Here is an 18,860-nt window from a genome sequence, read left to right as displayed (position 1 = left end):
TTCAGAGCGATGATCAAACACAGACGGAGTAGATCGAGTCCATCAACCTGGGGCGACATCTCATTCTGTAATTAGGCAGTTTTGATTTATATGCTGTTTAATGTTGACGTAATTTTACATATGCATATGATTACATATCGCATGTTTCTGCGTCTTCTTCGCCTGTGTTTTGATCTGGAGATTCTGTACTCTTTCAGAAGATGTGCGCTAGGGCTGAACGATACATCGAATTTTCATCGTCATCGCGATATGAACTCGCGCGATGAACACATCGCAACAGACAGCCTGACACGATGAATAAGGGAAAACAGTTTACATGCGCCAATCTGAGTAACGTATTCTGAATACTTGGATTACTTCCACATTGAATTGCATTTTATAAGTCTAGGAATGCGGCCATCAAATCCTGCTTACTAAACATATATTATAAAATATTTAGCTGCCGTCAACGGGGCCAACGGCGCTTGGGCTGGTAAATCAGCGCATGAGAATGTAAAGTTGCACGTCAACTAAGCAGGAGCACCGGCGGTGGGCGGACAAAACACTTTTTTTTTGTATGTGAAGCTGTTTTACGTGAATATTAATGACACGAGTGAAGCACAAAGCTTCATTTACAAAATAAATAATAGGTTTGCAATTAAATGTTACATCGCAGCCATGGAAACATAAGGATTCATGCCGAACGAGAGAGGAAGCTTTGTGTGGTGAGACAAATTTAAGATTGCTTGCGTTTTGCTATCTGGTCACACGATTTTCCTCAAATTTAACAATAGGCTCAGGCTTACTCCATTTTATTCTACTGGACATGGAATCTCTTATTTGTTTCCCCAAATCCTCATTTACGTCTCTCACAGGGGATTAAACGTGTCTTCCTTGTTTGATTAATTTAGGAGTAGCTAGGCTATATTCACTTCACTTACTGTGGTAAAGTAGAAAACGGAGTAGGACAGATACATTTACTTCAAACTTTACTTTATTTAACACAGTTTGTGCTGCTATTAGACTTGGTCAAGATTTTGTAGCGTATTTCATACACGCCAGAGATTTTTAGTTTCGCTTTCTCTCAAAGCGCATAATCAAACAAAGCCTCAGTTCTTGACCCTGCGGAAGATAATTTCGTTCTTCACATTTTACTACAAGTAGCCGATCAGTTTTGGAACATCAGGAGAAAACATTAAGATATTAGAAAACGATGCTTCTTTCCTGCTCGTGTCTTCCCTTTCAGCGCAAAGAGGCATGACGCACGACGCACGTCTGTGAGGAAATATAAACGATTTTTTTCTTTAACTAATATTTAACTTATACTATTTATATTTCGATTATTTACAAATATTTATTTAAATGTTTTACAGACTGTAGTTTGTTGTTTCACTGACGGAAGTAGGCCTACTAAAATAAACACGCATGTTTGAGCCTTATATATATATATATATATATATTTTTTTTTTTTTTTTTTCAAAATGTAGGCTATTTAATTGAGGTAGACTATATATACACGTCAATCTCAATTAAATAGCCTACATTTTGAAAATAAAAAATATAAACGAATAATATATTTAACGAATATATAACGAATTTATATAGGCCTATATAATATAGGCTATATAAAAAAAATATATAGGCGTGCGTGCGTGTATACCGCCACCCCAACCACCGCGCCACTGCACAGTTGCACTGCCGTGTTATATTTCGTTCTCCCTTCTCTTTCTTTAATATGAAATGCTGTTTGAATTTCCAAGATAGAAACGATTTCTTGCCCTGGCTCTGTTGTTCTGGCTCCATCTCTACCTCCAGCTCCCGCTGCTTTTCCGACTCCATTGTGACTGATCTTAAACTGTGCATTTTTTCGTTTTCATTTTGGGGCGTTCTGAGAAATGCATTGAGTTGCCTAATTTATTTAGAGAGTAAATAAACTCATGAAACAGAGAAGTATGGTTAATGTTATCCATTGATTTCAACAATGTAACTGTATTCTAAATATCAACTATTTAAATTGTAACTGTAACGGAATACAGTTACTCATAATATGTATTCTGAATACGTAATGCCGGTACCTGTATTCCGTTACTGCCCAACACTCAACACGACCTATTAAAGCACTAAGACATGGGAACAGTATAGCTAACATTCACATTTGAATATTTATCGCAAGTCATATCGTCATCGCAATATTAAACAATGTTATCGCACATCGCAGCTTTTCCTCATATCGTGCAGCCCTAATGTGCGCTCCCTACCGTATAAATTCTGTGTTTGGCAGGGAAAGAAAACTAAACGTTTTTAAAACACCTTTGAACTTTCAGAAATAACTTTTTCAAAACGTAATGGGAAGATTAGCTAAATGTTCTTAGAATATGTCCAACAGGACATTAAGAAGAAACATGTGCGATGAACTCACAGTAGACGTCCACCCTGATGGACTTGATGGCCGGTGAACCCAGTCCGTTCTCGGCCTTGCAGTAATACCGTCCACCCTGATGTCTCTGGATCTTCGAGATGTGAAGGGTTTCGTTGAATACGCTGGAGTCCTGGAAGCGGTCCGAAACGCTTCCTGCCGTCTTGGTCCATCGAATCTGCATGAGGAAGAAAAACGACTTCAATCTCTAATCGTACCATTTCATCCACACTGTAAAACATAATAAGTTGACTTTACTTAGAAAAAGTGAGGAAACCGATTGCCTTAACATTTTCAAGTAAAGCAGAGTATTATTTTTTTGTCAGCTAAACTTAACAAAATGTGTACAGAAAACTTGTTAATGAAGTATACTTAACTCAAAATGATTAGTTATGTTAACTTGTTATTAGTGCTCACATTACTAGGAAAATATTAGGAAACCGATTGCCTTAAAATTCTCAAGTAAGCTGAACTTAAAAAAATAAGTGAAGACAAAAAGCAACAACTGAACTCCATTCAACACTTATTTATTACTTATCAATAGTCTACAGGTACTAAAAACAATTAAGTAAGCATTACCGTTTAAGTTTTGTCAACTTAATTCTATCTGGGATCTGAGGAAGTGTACTCCCAGAGTGCATTGTGGCATGAATAAATTAATTGCTTCGTTTTACTATTTTTAGCTTTATTTTACTATTTGTCTTTTGTCAGTAAAACCCGAATAATGACAGCAAGTAAAATAGTAAAGGTCGTATTAATAATAATAAAAAAAAATAATAAAAAAAAATATCCTTGTTACCATTGTTGTGTTTTGCATGCTGAATGTTGAAGTCTGTGTGTGACACACTCAAGCATGATCAAATTATATTGTGACAAATATAGAGGGATTATATCAACTCAATTAAAAGGTTATGCCATAAATATTAGCAAAAATAATGTTAAAAGATCATTATTTGACATTAAATATATTTATGTTATACATCATTAATTGACGAATATTATATATATATATATATATATATATATATATATATATATATATATATATATATATATATATATATATATATATATTACTTCCCTTCTTTTGAAATCATACAACTATGATTTCTTGTTGCATTGCTGCATTAATAGGAAGTTAATTACTATAATATGAATGAAGTTCCAAGTGTCCAACCAAAGGGAATCACAATAATGGTGAGAGGAAGTGGAGGAAATGAGTGATAAGTCTATACAAAAATGCACCTCCTCAAAAACACTTTGCCCGCCTGCTTGTTTTTTTGCTTTGGCAAAATGTTACCAAACCAGTCAAGTAATGTTTACTTGAGTTTTCTAAGTTACGAAGGCATAGCATGCAAATAGTTCAGATTACTTAATTGTTTTAAGTAAGTTCAACAAATTATTGGACATTAAGTAAAGTTTACTAAAAAAGTCTTAGTAAGAACAACTGTTGGATTTTACACACCCTTCAAAACTTCAACCCAATACACCGCACAAAGCAAACAACACATATTACATATTTCTCAGGTCAATTTGGAGATTTTGCTCTGATTTGCTTCCATAACATATCATAATCTTGAAAGAAAACATCCAAAATACACATTTTGTCACAGACACGTCAGGTTCCACCCTTCACCAATCACAGCGCACTCCATCCCCAGAGTACTGATCACTATCACCTGCACCTCATCATGGCACTCATCACCAGCACCATAAGAAGCACACTCACACAGCACTCCACGTCCGGTCTCGTTCGCATATACTGCTACCTATGCTTACCTCAAGGACTCTCCTATCGATACTACCTGTCTCCAGCGTGTATCCCTCCTTCCGTGTTTCCTGTCTGCTGTGTGGGTGTGTTCCTGTCCGTCCCTCTGACCTCCAGCGATCTCCAGTCTCCAGCAATCTCCAGTCTCCAGCAATCTCCAGGCTCCAACGTCATTCTACCTTCTATGCAAAAGACAGTAACTCTCTCACTCATATCACCTTCCTAACTACCATCAACCGCTTAACTCACCTGCTCCACTTCCCATGCTCTACTGTGGTCAATAAACTACCATTCCTGTTAACACCTGTGTCTGCCTCCTGTGTACTTGTAACAGAAGACCGGACCCTACCGAAGACCCAGTATGAGCCAACCGGATCCCTTCCAGGAATTGGTAGATGCGCTTCGGCGCACATTTCCTCCACAACCCACTCCAGTTACTGTCCATTCACCTGCACCAGCGAACACCAACCCATCTGTCAACAACCCTCCTTCACTACCTCCGTATGCCAGTCCCATGGCCAAACCGGCGCCCTACTCAGGATCGGCGGAGAATTGCAGCGGCTTCCTGCTGCAATGCACACTGGTCCTGGAGATGCAGCCGCACTTGTACCCGAGCGACACTTCCAAGATCGCCTTCATTATCTCTCAGCTCAGCGGCAAAGCATTGATGTGGGCCGATTCCATCTGGTCACAACAGGGTGCGGTAACGCAATCATATACAGCGTTCATTTCCCACTTCCGGGAGGTGTTTGGGAAGCCTATCACAGATTCGTCAGCTGGTGAGAAACTTTATAATTTAAAACAGGGATCCCTGTCTATTTACGATTATGCTTTGCAATTCAGAACGCTTGCAGCAGTCAGCGGATGGAATGAACAGGCGCTGATAACAACATTTCGGCAAGGATTGGAACCTCGGGTACGGCTGCATCTCGCTGCATGCGAGGACTCCGTCGGCCTTGAGAAGTTCATCCAGCATTCCATTCGCTGCGCCACTCGCATGCAGGCGTGCATCCAAGAGCACCAGGACCAGTATCCCTTCAACGTGCCCTTCCGCCGATCCGAACCCGTCAGCACTCCAGAACCAGCCCACGAACCCATGGAGTTAGAGAACTCCCGCCTAACCTCTGAAGAACGCCGCCGTCGGCTGACCCTACGTCTCTGTCTGTATTGTGGTGAACCTGGGCATGTCATAGCTGCATGCCCCACCCGACCTCCGCGACCCATGGTGAGTGCCATTATTCCTGCTGATCATAAAATTAAACCACTCACCACTGTCGTCACCCTTACTGCCGCCAATGTCTCCCTTTCAGTGGTCGCGCTCCTCGACTCGGGGTCAGCCGGCAACTTCCTCTCCGGTGCCATCTGCCGCCAGTTACGCCTCAAGACCACTCCATCTCCGACCACCTACAGGATCAGCTCAATAACCGGAAGACCCCTTAGTCGCAAGCACGTCCGTACCGTGGCTGGACCAGTCACTCTCCAGGTTGGGCTTTTACATCGAGAAGAGGCTCACATGCTGGTTCTGGAGGATTCCACCGCTGACGTGGTTTTGGGGCGCCCCTGGTTGGAGCAGCACAACCCTACCATCTCCTGGAAAACGGGCGAAATCCTGAAGTGGGGCGACACTTGCTTCTCACAATGTCTGACTGAACTTCCTCTTCCATCCTCATCTCTGCCTGATCTGACTCTTTGTGCCACATCCATCGAAAGTCCAGTTGAACAACGCTCTGTTGATGTTCCTAAGTGTTACGCCCCCTTCAGCGATGTCTTCTGCCCGCAACGGGCTTCCAAGCTGCCTCCACACCGGCCATGGGACTGTGCCATCGACCTGCTTCCGGGGGAACCAGTACCAAGGGGTAAGATATACCCACTATCCATCCCGGAGGAGAAGGCCATGGAGGAATACATCCAGGAAGCCCTCGACCAAGGTTACATCAGGCCGTCTACTTCCCCTGCTGCGTCCAGCTTCTTCTTCGTGGCAAAAAAGGACGGAGGCTTGCAGCCATGCATCGATTATTGTTCCTTCAACAAGATCACAGTTAAGTTCAGATATCCCCTTCCTCTCGTCCCAGCAGCCCTCGAACACCTCCGTGGTGCCACTGTGTTCACCAAGTTGGACCTCCGCAGCGCGTACAACCTCATCCGGATACGTGAGGGGGACGAGTGGAAGACTGTCTTCATTACCCCTACTGGTCACTATGAATATCTCGTCATGCCATATGGATTGGTAAACGCCCCCTCCGTATGCCAGGATTTCATCCATGAGGTGCTCCGGGAGTTTCTCCATCGATTCGTCCTAGTCTACATCGACGACATCCTCATCTACTCCCGGAGCCAGGCCGAACATCGCCAACACGTTGCGGAGGTCCTCAACCGTCTACGTCAGTACCATCTATTCCTCAAGGCCGAAAAGTGTTCTTTCCACCAATCTTCAGTTTCCTTCCTGGGATACCACATTGATCACAGTGGCATCCGGATGGACAAGAGGAAGGTGGAATCCATCACAACCTGGCCAGAACCCACCACTATAAAAGAACTCCAGCGCTTCCTAGGTTTCTCCAACTTCTATCGACGATTCATCAAAGGTTACAGTTCCATCACTCATCCACTCACCAGTATGTTACGCAACAAGCCCAAGTCTCTGTCCTGGACCCCGGCAGCCACCAACGCCTTCTGCCACCTTAAGAAAGCCTTCACCACCGCTCCCCTCCTAGTCCATCCAGACCCGGAGAAGCCCTTCGTCGTGGAGGTGGACGCCTCCACAACCGGAGTGGGAGCGGTGTTGTCTCAGCAGCAGGGGACGCCAAGTAGACTCCACCCATGCGCCTTCTTCTCCCGCAAGCTCAGCCCGGCGGAGGTCAACTACTCCATCGGTGACAGGGAACTTCTCGCAGTCAAGCTTGCCTTGGAAGAGTGGAGGCATTGGTTGGAGGGAGCCAAACATGCGTTCCTGGTGCTTACTGATCACAAAAACCTTGAGTATCTTCGATCAGCCAAGAGACTAAACCCCAGACAAGCCCTTTGGGCCCTGTTCTTCTCCCGCTTCAATTACACCATCTCCTATCGTCCCGGTACCAAGAATCTTAGAGCTGATGCTCTCTCCCGTCTTCATGCCCCTGACGAACAGATCGAAGAACCAGAACCCATTATTCCAAGCTCCCTCATTGTAAGTCCTATTACCTGGTCCGAAGAAACCATTCCCTCCTCCAATGCCTCCACGAACCCTCCGCCGGGCTGTCCACCTGGCTTGCTGTACCTCACTCGGACACGACGCACTCCCACCATTCACTCGGCTCACACGTCACTCGGTACTGGTCACCCGGGGGTCAATGAAACCCTCTCGTTGCTAAAAGAACGCTTCTGGTGGCCAGGGATGGCAAAGGATGTCAGAAGGTACGTGCAGGGCTGTAGGGAGTGTGCCATTTCCAAGTCTCCACGTCATCTTCCAGCTGGTAAGCTCCTTCCTCTGCCCGTTCCAGAACGCCCCTGGTCACACCTAGGAGTAGATTTCATCACTGACCTGCCGGTCTCAGACGCTAATACCACCATCGTAGTGGTAGTAGATCGGTTCTCCAAGTCATGTCGTCTGATCCCACTCCCAGGTCTGCCTACTGCCATGGAAACAGCTGAAACACTCTTCAATCAGGTTTTTAGATACTTCGGAGTACCTGAAGATATTGTATCTGACCGAGGTCCCCAGTTCATATCCCGAGTATGGAGATCGTTCTTCTCGCTCCTAGGTGTAGCCTGACGTCGGGGTACCATCCACAGTCGAACGGGCAGACGGAAAGGAAGGTACAGGAAATTGGCCGCTTCCTACGTACCTTCTGTCATGACCACCAGGACTCTTGGAACCAGTTCCTAGGTTGGGCCGAGTACGCCCAAAACTCCCTGAAGCAGTCAACCACTGGACTCACCCCTTTCCAATGCGTACTCGGCTTCCAACCTCCACTGTTCCCCTGGGATGGGGAACCCTCCGACGTTCCTGCTGTGGACTACTGGTTCCGAGAGAGCGAGAGGGTCTGGGACTCAGCTCACCATCAGCTGCAACGGGCCCTGCGCAGACGCAGGATGGTCGCGGATCTTCGGCGTTCTGACACCCCCGTCTTCCAACCTGGTCAGTTGGTGTGGCTTTCTACCCGAGACATCAGAATGCGTCTGCCTTGCAAAAAGCTGAGTCCCAGGTTCATTGGCCCGTTCCCCATCATCAAGCAGGTCAACCCGGTCACATATCAACTCCGTCTGCCACAACACAAGGGTATCGTATTCATCCTACTTTTACTGTCATTGACAGTATTTTCTGATTTATGAAGTGATAAAAAGAGATTTACAAAAACCCCTCAGTAAAAACCTTTAACTCTAATCAGGGTTTTTCCTACATTGAAAATTTTTTGGCGGCCGCCAAAACAAATTTTTGCCCCGCCAAAGCCTTATTTGATCAGTTATTGTGATTTATGAGTGATGTAGATCTACTGCGCTTGTGATCGGCGCATGTTAACTGATGACAGAGAGAACGAGCCGAGAGCCCTACCCTGCGCGCACGCTCTCGTTCTTCAAGCACCGTTTTAGCATTCTAATATTTCACATATCACGTTAATCAAAAGGTCGGAAGACCGAATCCATGTTGACCGTGGTGGATTCGGACATTTTTTTTCCTTGAACTACCGCTGGATGTGAATTGCGCTCAAAAAACGCTAACTCTTCACCGACCAGCTGACATAAACCATACTTTCAATAAACGGGAAACAAATCCTCTCCAGTTATGAAGTGTTTTCTGTGTGTTGACAAATCTTTCGCGATGTTCTAACAGACGGGATTCACACACAACGCGTCTGCTAGTGTCCGATTCGCGACCTAATGACTCCTTTGAACCGAATCATTTTAACGACTGGTTAGAACTGATCTGTCCAACACTGAACTAACGAATCAGTTTAATCATTTACTCAGAACATCTGAAATGAGAACACAAGTGTGCTCACCCAATTTATCAAGAGTGGACAGTAAGAATTAGTTTGAATTATCCACAGTCTTTCAGCTTATTTCTGTTATTTATGTGTAGTAAATAAATAGCCTAAAATCATTTAGTTTAGACTGGAGTGAGGTGAAATCAGAACAAAGTTGTTATTAGCTAGCTGATCATTTTATGAAATTGTATATGGCAGAAAATTAGGCTATTTGTTATTTTTTTTAATACTACTTTTTAATATTGATATGGTTATATACCAAAACAATTATTTGTAAATAGTGTAAAAATGAGGAACAAAAGAAACAAAAATCAAGGTATCGAAATAAGATAAGCAAAAATTACAAACTGTTTCTTTGAATTTATTTTAAATTTATTGTCAGTATTGCACTTGCAGATCACGTGGGTAGGGGACTTACTGTGTATGTGTGGATGACCATGTCTGTCAGCCACCACCGGAGACCATTTTTGACCCAGGAAAAACCCTGCTCTAATATGCCAACAACGTCAAACAAGAATTTTGAATCTGGGTTTATCCAATGTTCAGATTAATTCACTGGAAATTAGTGCATGTTTAATTAGATATTGCCTAATTTGCATATATGTGCATAACATTCATAAAACGTGTAATACAAAACAATTGATTAATCAAGTGTGAACATATGGTGATATCTGCAGGTATTAGTTAACATTTTTACCCTATTTACTTGTGGTATCTTGCCTTAAAAGTCCAACGATTTTGGACCCTCATAATTAATGCAGAAAGAAAAACAACTTAAATCTCTAATCGTACCATTTCACCCATTATTCACCATTCAGAACTTCAACCCAAGTACACTGCACTTGACAGACACAACACCAATTAGGAGATTTTTCTCTCCATAATATGTCTTATTTGAGACTAGTGGAAAGAAAACACCCAAAATACACATTTATCAATGCGCTTTATCTATTCGCATCTGTACATTTCAATTACAGTACATATCCTTAAAAGTTTTATCTCCACTTCAGCAGCACTTATAGTTTTATTCCTCTCTACATTCTGAAGGATTTTACTGAGGGGTTTGTTCATATCCCATTCACTTGATATTTATTTAACACGTTATTCCTAAAAACCATGGCCATTGACAGTATTTTCTGATTTATGAAGTGATAAAAAGAGATTTCCAAACCCCCTCAGTAAAAACCTTTAACTCTAATATGCCAACAACATCAAACAAGAATTTTGAATCTGGCTTTATTCAATGTTCAGATTAATTTTCTGGAAATAAGTGCATATTTAATTAGATAATACCTAATTTGCATATATGCACATAACATTCCATAAAACTAATACAAAATAATTGATGCACTGTGATTAATCAATTGTATGGTGATATCTACAGGTATTAATTAACATTTTTACCCTATTTATCTGTGGTGTCTTGCCATAAAAGTCCAGATTTTAGAGAAATAATTGACTATTTTGCGCATCTCTTTATACAACCCAACAGCATATCTATAAACCACCCACACTCGACGTTCTGCATCAAAACTCTGCTATAAAGCTTGTTTGTCAGAAGAAATCTGGAAATCTGAAATAAACACGGATGCACCAATAAACACAGAGAATCAAACTTCATGACCCGACCTTGAAAGCAAATTAATCACACTGTGAATTAAACTCTTTCCACTTTAGATGCTTAGTCGCAAGTGTTTTTAACAATCTTCAACTCCTTTAGCAGTCGGAAGCCCAACAACTTTCACAAACAGGGATGAGATTTGTGAGAAACTTATACACCTAATATCCTGAAAACTATTAAATTCCAGGATGTTTTGTGTGTAGTTTTCGATCCTCAAATCAACTCACATTTCGGACATTCCCTTGTGAAAACGAAGCACAGTTTTAAATGTTGAAAGAACATACTTTAAACCCCTAATATTCCATACAAAAGTACATTTTAGTTTACCAAAAATGTTTGTCTGTACATTCAGCAGTACACTAACCATATTTTTCAAAGACACTATAAGTAATAATTATGAAATAACATAAAAATGTACTACTTAAGCGGGTCAAAAAGCACTCTTATATTGCATTTAATGTAAATTTAAACTATAATATTTTTCATTTCATCGTAAAGAATGCAATTAAGTATCTGAAAACATTGCATTCAGTTCACACTTAAGTAAATTCTTTTAAACGTGTAACTCTATTGTACTTGTTTAATTTTCCAAGGATCAGCATTCTACCCTAAAAATGATCGGGCGGACCAAACCGTGAGTCGAAGAGACTTGAAATTTGGAGGACTGGTAGTACTCACACTAACTACAACGACACCAAAGCTCGCCCCGATCGGCCTGACGGGGGCGCTACAGCGCTCAAAACTACAAAAGGGCTCAATGAAAAAAATTTGATTTTTTGAGGAAATTACTTTTACGAACTAGTCCTAGGTTTTTGGCCCGATCGGAACCAAACCAGTGCAGCAAGATTCTCTGGAGTCTGATTGTCCAAATCTATCAAAAATAAATACATTTCAGTTCACGATCACTAAAAGCTGCCCGAAATGTTCGAAGTGGGAGGAGCCAATTTTACTAAAATGGCTATAACTTATACACCTAATATCCAGAAAACTATTTAATTCCAGGATGTTTTGTGTGTAGTTTTCGATCCTCAAATCAACTCACATTTCTGACATTCCCTTGTGAAAAAGAAGCACACTTTAGCATAGTTTTAAATGTAGAAAGAACATACTTTAAAAGAATTTACTTAAGTGTGAACCGAATGCAATGTTTTCAGACACTTAATTGCGTTATTTACGATGAAATGAAAAATATAGTTTAAATTTACATTAAATGCAATATAAGAGTGCTTTTTGACCCGCTTAAGTAGTACATTTTTATAATTATTACTTATAGTGTCTTTGAAAAATATGGTTGGTGTACTGCTGAATGTACAGACAAACATTTTTGGTAAACTAAAATGTACTTTTGTATGGAATATTAGGGGTTTAAACGTGTAACTCTATTGTAATTGTTTAATTTTCCAAGGATTTTACCAAATCGTGAGACGTAGAGACTTGAAATTTGGAGGACTGGTAGTACTCACACCAACTACAACGACACCAAAGCTCGCCCCGATCGGCCTGACGGGGGCGCTACAGCGCTCAAAACTACGAAAGGGCTGAAATTTTAAGATATTTGGGATTTTTTGAGAAAATTACTTTTACGAACTAGTCCTAGGTTTTTGGCCCGATCGGAACCAAACCAGTGCAGCAAGATTCTCTGGAGTCTGATTGTCCAAAGTTATCAAAAATAAATACATTTCAGTTCATGGTCCCTAAAAGCCGCCCGAAACGTTCGAAGTGGGAGGAGCCACTTTGACTAAAAATGGCTATAATGTGTGAACAGAACAAGACATTTTCACTAAACTCTGGACACATGTGTATAAGCTCAATTTCAGGTCACATGAAAAAAATTGTGACGATTGGCCACTTGGTGGTGCTATAACAGGAAAATGGCTGTAACCACCCAACCGCTAGTCTAATTGACAAAAAAAGGCATGCGTTGCTTTGTACAATGTGTCATGATAGACTATGAAGACATTGGCATTTATCAAAAAACATGGCCGCCATCGGCCAATGAAGCTTATAGCTTCTTTCAGACGAATATAATCTGAGTTATATTACAAAAGTCCAGGCTAATCCAAGCTTTATAATTGGATTCATAGTTGCTTTGTTTTTAAAAAGTGCATCTGTCCGTCATATAACTGCTCCAGCGGCTCTGGGGTGTTGATAAAGGCCTTCTGAAGCGAATTGACGCGTTTGTGTAAGAAAAATATCCATATTTAAAACTTTATCAAGTAAACTTTCGGCCTCCGCCTTCTGTGATAAAGTGTTGAATATTGAAAGTGAAACTCCAGATGCGTTCGTGACGTCATGACCTGGTCACGTTAGTCTTTCCATCCGCAGGGGAACTTTCAACACTTTCTCCATAAATTGAACTAGGAAGGCGGTCGGCCGAAAGTTTACTTGATAAAGTTATAAATATGAATATTTTTCTTACACAAACGCGTTGATTCGCTTCAGAAGGCCTTTATTAACACCCCAGAGCCGTGTGGAGCAGTTATATGACGGACAGATGCACTTTTCAAAAACAGAGCAACTATGAATCCAATTGACCTATCGGTAAGCCCCTCCCCTCGAACGCAGATGAGCCAATAGCAGTTGAGTATCAGTTGCGCTGGGATCGGAACTCGGACATCTTCAGGTTTCAGCGCCATAGAGAAACAGTGGAAAATCCGAAGCTTTCATCGGTTTGATGGTGTTTATGCTACAAAAATGCTCAAATGTCGTGCCTGAGGGACTGGAACACTGACTCCAGGGATCCTGAGAGGATTTTCTGTTTGTCAAACTCTCATTAAATTACGATTAAAGTCCCTGCTAACATACAAACCGAAATAACGAACTGTTCTCACCTCATGTAGGTCAAAAACACGAAGGTCTACATTTCAGTGCCTCTCTATATTAAACGTTATATGTAAATTCATTTAATTTTAGATATGTTTAAGGTCTACATTATCTCCTATTTTGATGGGTATTATAGTCTCCGGGTAACGAAAGGAAGAGCTCGCACGCAGTTTATCAGAGATGTTTTGCAGATACAAAGTTTACCAGTTATTAACGGCACCCTCGAAAAGGCATAAGCTCTGTGTATGTTTGTTTACTGTGAGTTGTATGAGTGTTTTTGTGTAATTTGCTGTGTGTGTTAATAGTAATGCAACGGAGAGAGAGAGTTTGTTCAGCTCTTACGATGTTTTTTTGGAGTGAATAACGATGCAATAAACTTGATAAACCATCAGTTAAGTTTGGCCATCATTCGGACGGGATATACGCGACATTCTGTGTCCAAAAACATCTTAGGATAAGGTTTTCACACTGTACATTGTAAGATATAGCAACTCCGTTTGTTTGTCCAAGTTAGCAACAGTAACTAAGGGGGGCGGGGCTTACCGATAGGTCAATTCTAATGCTTGGATTAGCCTGGACTTTTGTAATATAACTCGAAGAATGTCACACACACCTCGAATGACTTGAGGGTGAGTAAATAATGGGCTAATTTTCATTTTTAGGTGAACTATCCCTTCAAATGTAACATCAAATAACAATGTGCTTACTTCTTTAAAGCACAACAAAAGGTTATTAAATCATGAATATACTTTTATACTATAAGTAAAACTTAATTTGGAATGATTGCAAAGTGCACTTTTTTAAAAGTAAGTGTGCTCTCTTTAAAGGGTTAGTTCACCCAAAAATGTAAATTGTGTCATTAATGACTGAGCCTCATGTGGTTGGACACCCGTCAGACCTCCGTTCATCTTCAGACACAAATGAAGATATTTTAGTGTAAATCTGATGCTCTGAAAGGCCTCCATTGGCTCAACTTTACACTCTCAAGACCCTTAAAAGACACTAAAGACTAAAGTTACAAAGTCCATCTCACTACAGCGGCTCTACAATAACTTTATGAAGACGAGAATAGTTTCTGTGCGCAAAAAAACCCTAAATAACGACTTATATAGTGATGACGATTTCAAAACACGGCATCATGAAGCTTCGAAGCGTTATGAATCAGTGAGTCGATTCAGCGGTTCAGAGCGTTATGAATCAGTGAGTCGAATCAGCGGTTCAGAGCGTTATGAATCAGTGAGTCGAATCAGCGGTTCAGAGCGTTATGAATCATGATTCGGATCGCGTGTCAAACTGCTGAAATTTGGCGATCCGAACCGCTGAATCGACTCACTGATTCATAACGCTCTGAAGCTTCATGATGCTGTATTTTGAAATCGTCATCACTATATAAGTCGTTATTTAGGGTGTTTTTGCGCACAGAAACTATTCTCGCCTTCATAAAGTTATTGTAGAGCCGCTGTAGTGAGATGGACTTTGTAACTTTAGTCTTTAGTGTCTTTTAAGGGTCTTGAGAGTGTAAAGTTGAGCCAATGGAGGCCTTTCAGAGCATCAGATTTACACTAAAATATCTTCATTTGTGTCTGAAGATGAACGGAGGTCTGACGGGTGTCCAACGACATGAGGCTCAGTCATTAATGACACAATTTACATTTTTGGGTGAACTAACACTTTAAGTGGCCTTTTATTTGATTATTATAATTATTATATTATTTAATATTTGAAGTGCACTACACTACCTTCTATTTACGCACACTTCTATTTCTCACAAGGGTTTTGCTCCGTTTAAGTGGCATCTTTCCGCCGTGTGTGAAGATGTTGTGTGGCATTATGTCACTCGTTTGTCAAGCAGAAGCCAGCGTGAGTCCTCTGGGAGCCCATCCTCATTCTCCTCTTACAATGCCAATGTCAATTTAGCTGTGCTGAGACGTCGTGTTTTCTGCGGAGTCGAGCGGAGTGACGAGGTGAAGCACCTGCTGCCATCCGCTTTATTTATTTATTTTTTAACTGTGGTGTTCCTGTAGAGGCGAGGGGAGGATGGGATGGGGATTCGGAGTCCCAGTCGTGGGATCTTGGGAAAGTCAGGACATGTAGAAGGAGGATCTGTTTCTGTCAGTCTGCTACAGCTCAATAATCCTGTGAATGCAACCTCTGGAGAACAAAATGCTTTATAGACCGTTTAAGATCAATAATCGTACAAAGCATTGATGCGTGAACATTGTGTAATATAATGTTTTCAACATGTTTGTTGAGCATCAGATCCTCATATGAGAATGATCAGTGAAGGGTCATGTGACACTGAAGACTGGAGTAATGATGATAAATTCAGTTTTGATCACAGGAATAAATTATATTTTACTATATATTCACATAGAGAACAGATGATCTACACTGTAATAATATTTCAACAATTTCTGTATTTTTGATCTAATAAATGCAGTTATGATCACAGGAATACATTACACTTTGTTATATATTCATGTAGAGAACAGATGATCTACACTGTAATAATATTTCAAAATTTTTACTGTATTTTTAACAAATAAATGCAGTTTTGATCACAGGAATAAATTATAGTTTACTGTATATTCACATAGAGAACAGATGATCTACACTATAATAATATTTCATAATTTTTACTGTATTTTTAACAAATAAATGCAGTTTTGATCACAGGAATGAATTATATTTTACTATATATTCACATAGAGAACAGATGATCTACACTGGAGGAATATTTCATAATTTTTACTGAATTTTTGATCAAATAAATGCAGTTTTGATCACAGGAATGAATTATATTTTACTATATTTTCACATAGAGAACAGATGATCTACACTACAGGAATATTTTATAATTTTTTACTGTATTTTTGATCAAATAAATGCAGCTTTGATCAAAGGAATAAATTATATTTTGCTATATTTTCACATAGAGAACAGATGATCTACACTGGAATAATATTTCATAATTTTTACTGAATTTTTGATCAAATAAATGCAGTTTTGATCACAGGAATGAATTATATTTTACTATATATTCACATAGAGAACAGATGATCTACACTACAGGAATATTTTATATTTTTTTTCCTGTTTTTTTTAATCAAATAAATGCAGTTTTGATCACAGGAATAAATTATATTTTACTATATTTTCACACAGGGAACAGCTGATTTACACTGGAATAATATTTCACAATTTTTACTGTATTTTTGATCAAATAAATGCAGTTTTGATCACAATAATAAATGATATTTTACTATATATTCACATAAAGAACAGCTGATCTACACTAGAGGAATATTTCATAATTTGTAAACATTAAAAAAAACTTTGCTAGCTATTATTATATGTATTTTTTAGTGATTACATTAGCAAATCCACCACACACAGTCAGCTCAATCAGGGGTGTTAAACTTCACAAACATAAATCCATAATAATAATCCAAAACTTTTGGAGCGCTACATGTGATCTCTGAAGACACGTGGGCGATTTATTTGCGTATTTAACACACAACATGATGTTTCTGAGTGAAAGCCGGAGCCTGAGAGGACAGACAGACTCTAAATCCTCACTGTCGGCGCTTTGTGATTAATCTGACAGGCATTTCAAACTGAGGTGTCGTTGTGAATATGAATCGAGCCGGCCGGGATCTCTGTGAGAAGATTCAACAAAGACGAGCTCTCTGCCGGAAACCCAGCAACAAAATAAAGCCCTGAAATACACAGGTGCTTGTCAAAACTGCTGAGAGAAAAAGAATCGGCCTTTTAACACACAGTTCAAATGATTCAAGGTAGAGGGAAAAGTCTGAGGACAGTGAACATTCAGACATGGTGTTTAAACAGATCATATTACGCCTGTCATGTTGTGTTTCTGGCTCTACTAGAGCAGGTTTCCCTGCTTGAGTGTTGATTATTTCCTGATATTCTCCATTGTTGCGGCTCCTCTCTTCCCAGTTTGTCAGTAACACTCTGTTTACTTCCTGTCTCTCCTTCTGAAAAGCACACTGTGCTCTGATTGGTCGGCTGGAGCAGTGTGTTGTGATTGGTCTTCCAGTGTGTTTGGGAAATGTCCCGCCCCTTACCATAACCACCAGTTTCAACACACTACTAACTAACTCAACCAGGCCCCGCCCCTTACCATAACCACCAGTTTCAACACACTACTAACTAACTCTACCAGACCCCGCCCCTTACCATAACCACCAGTTTCAACACACTACTAACTAACTCAACCAGACCCCGCCCCTTACCATAACCACCAGTTTCAACACACTACTAACTAACTCTACCAGACCCCGCCCCTTACCATAACCACCAGTTTCAACACACTACTAACTAACTCAACCAGACCCCGCCCCTTACCATAACCACCAGTTTCAACACACTACTAACTAACTCTACCAGACCCCGCCCCTTACCATAACCACCAGTTTCAACACACTACTAACTAATTCAACCAGACCCCGCCCCTTACCATAACCACCAGTTTCAACACACTACTAACTAACTCTACCAGACCCCGCCCCTTACCATAACCACCAGTTTCAACACACTACTAACTAACTCAACCAGACCCCGCCCCTTACCATAACCACCAGTTTCAACACACTACTAACTAACTCAACCAGGCCCCGCCCCTTACCATAACCACCAGTTTCAACACACTACTAACTAACTCAACCAGGCCCCGCCCCTTACCATAACCACCAGTTTCAACACACTACTAACTAATTCAACCAGACCCCGCCCCTTACCATAACCACCAGTTTCAACACACTACTAACTAACTCTACCAGACCCCGCCCCTTACCTAGTAGTGTGTTGAAACTGGTGGTTATGGTAAGGGGCGGGGCCTGGTTGAGTTAGTAACCACCAGTTTCAACACACTACTAACTAACTCAACCAGACTCCACCCCTCACCATAACCACCAGTTTCAACACACTACTAACTAACTCAACCAGGCCCCGCCCCTTACCATAACCACCAGTTTCAACACACTACTAACTAACTCAACCAGACCCCGCCCCTTACCATAACCACCAGTTTCAACACACTACTAACTAACTCAACCAGGCCCCGCCCCTTACCATAACCACCAGTTTCAACACACTACTAACTAACTCAACCAGGCCCGCCCCTTACCATAACCACCAGTTTCAACACACTACTAACTAACTCAACCAGACTCCACCCCTCACCATAACCACCAGTTTCAACACACTACTAACTAACTCAACCAGGCCCCGCCCCTTATACTGCTTATGAATTATTTAAATGAGGAA

General features: G+C 40.9%; 1 protein-coding gene across 1 annotated transcript in view; it reads right to left on the bottom strand.

Moving 5' to 3' along the window:
• Nucleotides 1–18,860, bottom strand: part of LOC307135627 (MAM domain-containing glycosylphosphatidylinositol anchor protein 2) — a gene marked incomplete at both ends in the record, with an annotated part of 254,854 nt that overhangs the window by 155,227 nt on the left and 80,767 nt on the right. The window contains one exon of the mRNA XM_079832200.1: nucleotides 2,399–2,573. Within this exon, the coding sequence (XP_079688326.1) occupies nucleotides 2,399–2,573 (175 nt within the window). The remainder of the gene's footprint in view (nucleotides 1–2,398; nucleotides 2,574–18,860) is intronic.

Source organism: Gobio gobio, assembly GCF_949357685.1.
Source record: "Gobio gobio genome assembly, chromosome: 12".
NCBI classification, from domain to species: Eukaryota; Metazoa; Chordata; class Actinopteri; order Cypriniformes; family Gobionidae; genus Gobio; species Gobio gobio.
The sequence above is the reverse complement of the archived record's forward strand: the minus strand, read 5'-3'. Positions and strand labels throughout refer to the sequence as shown.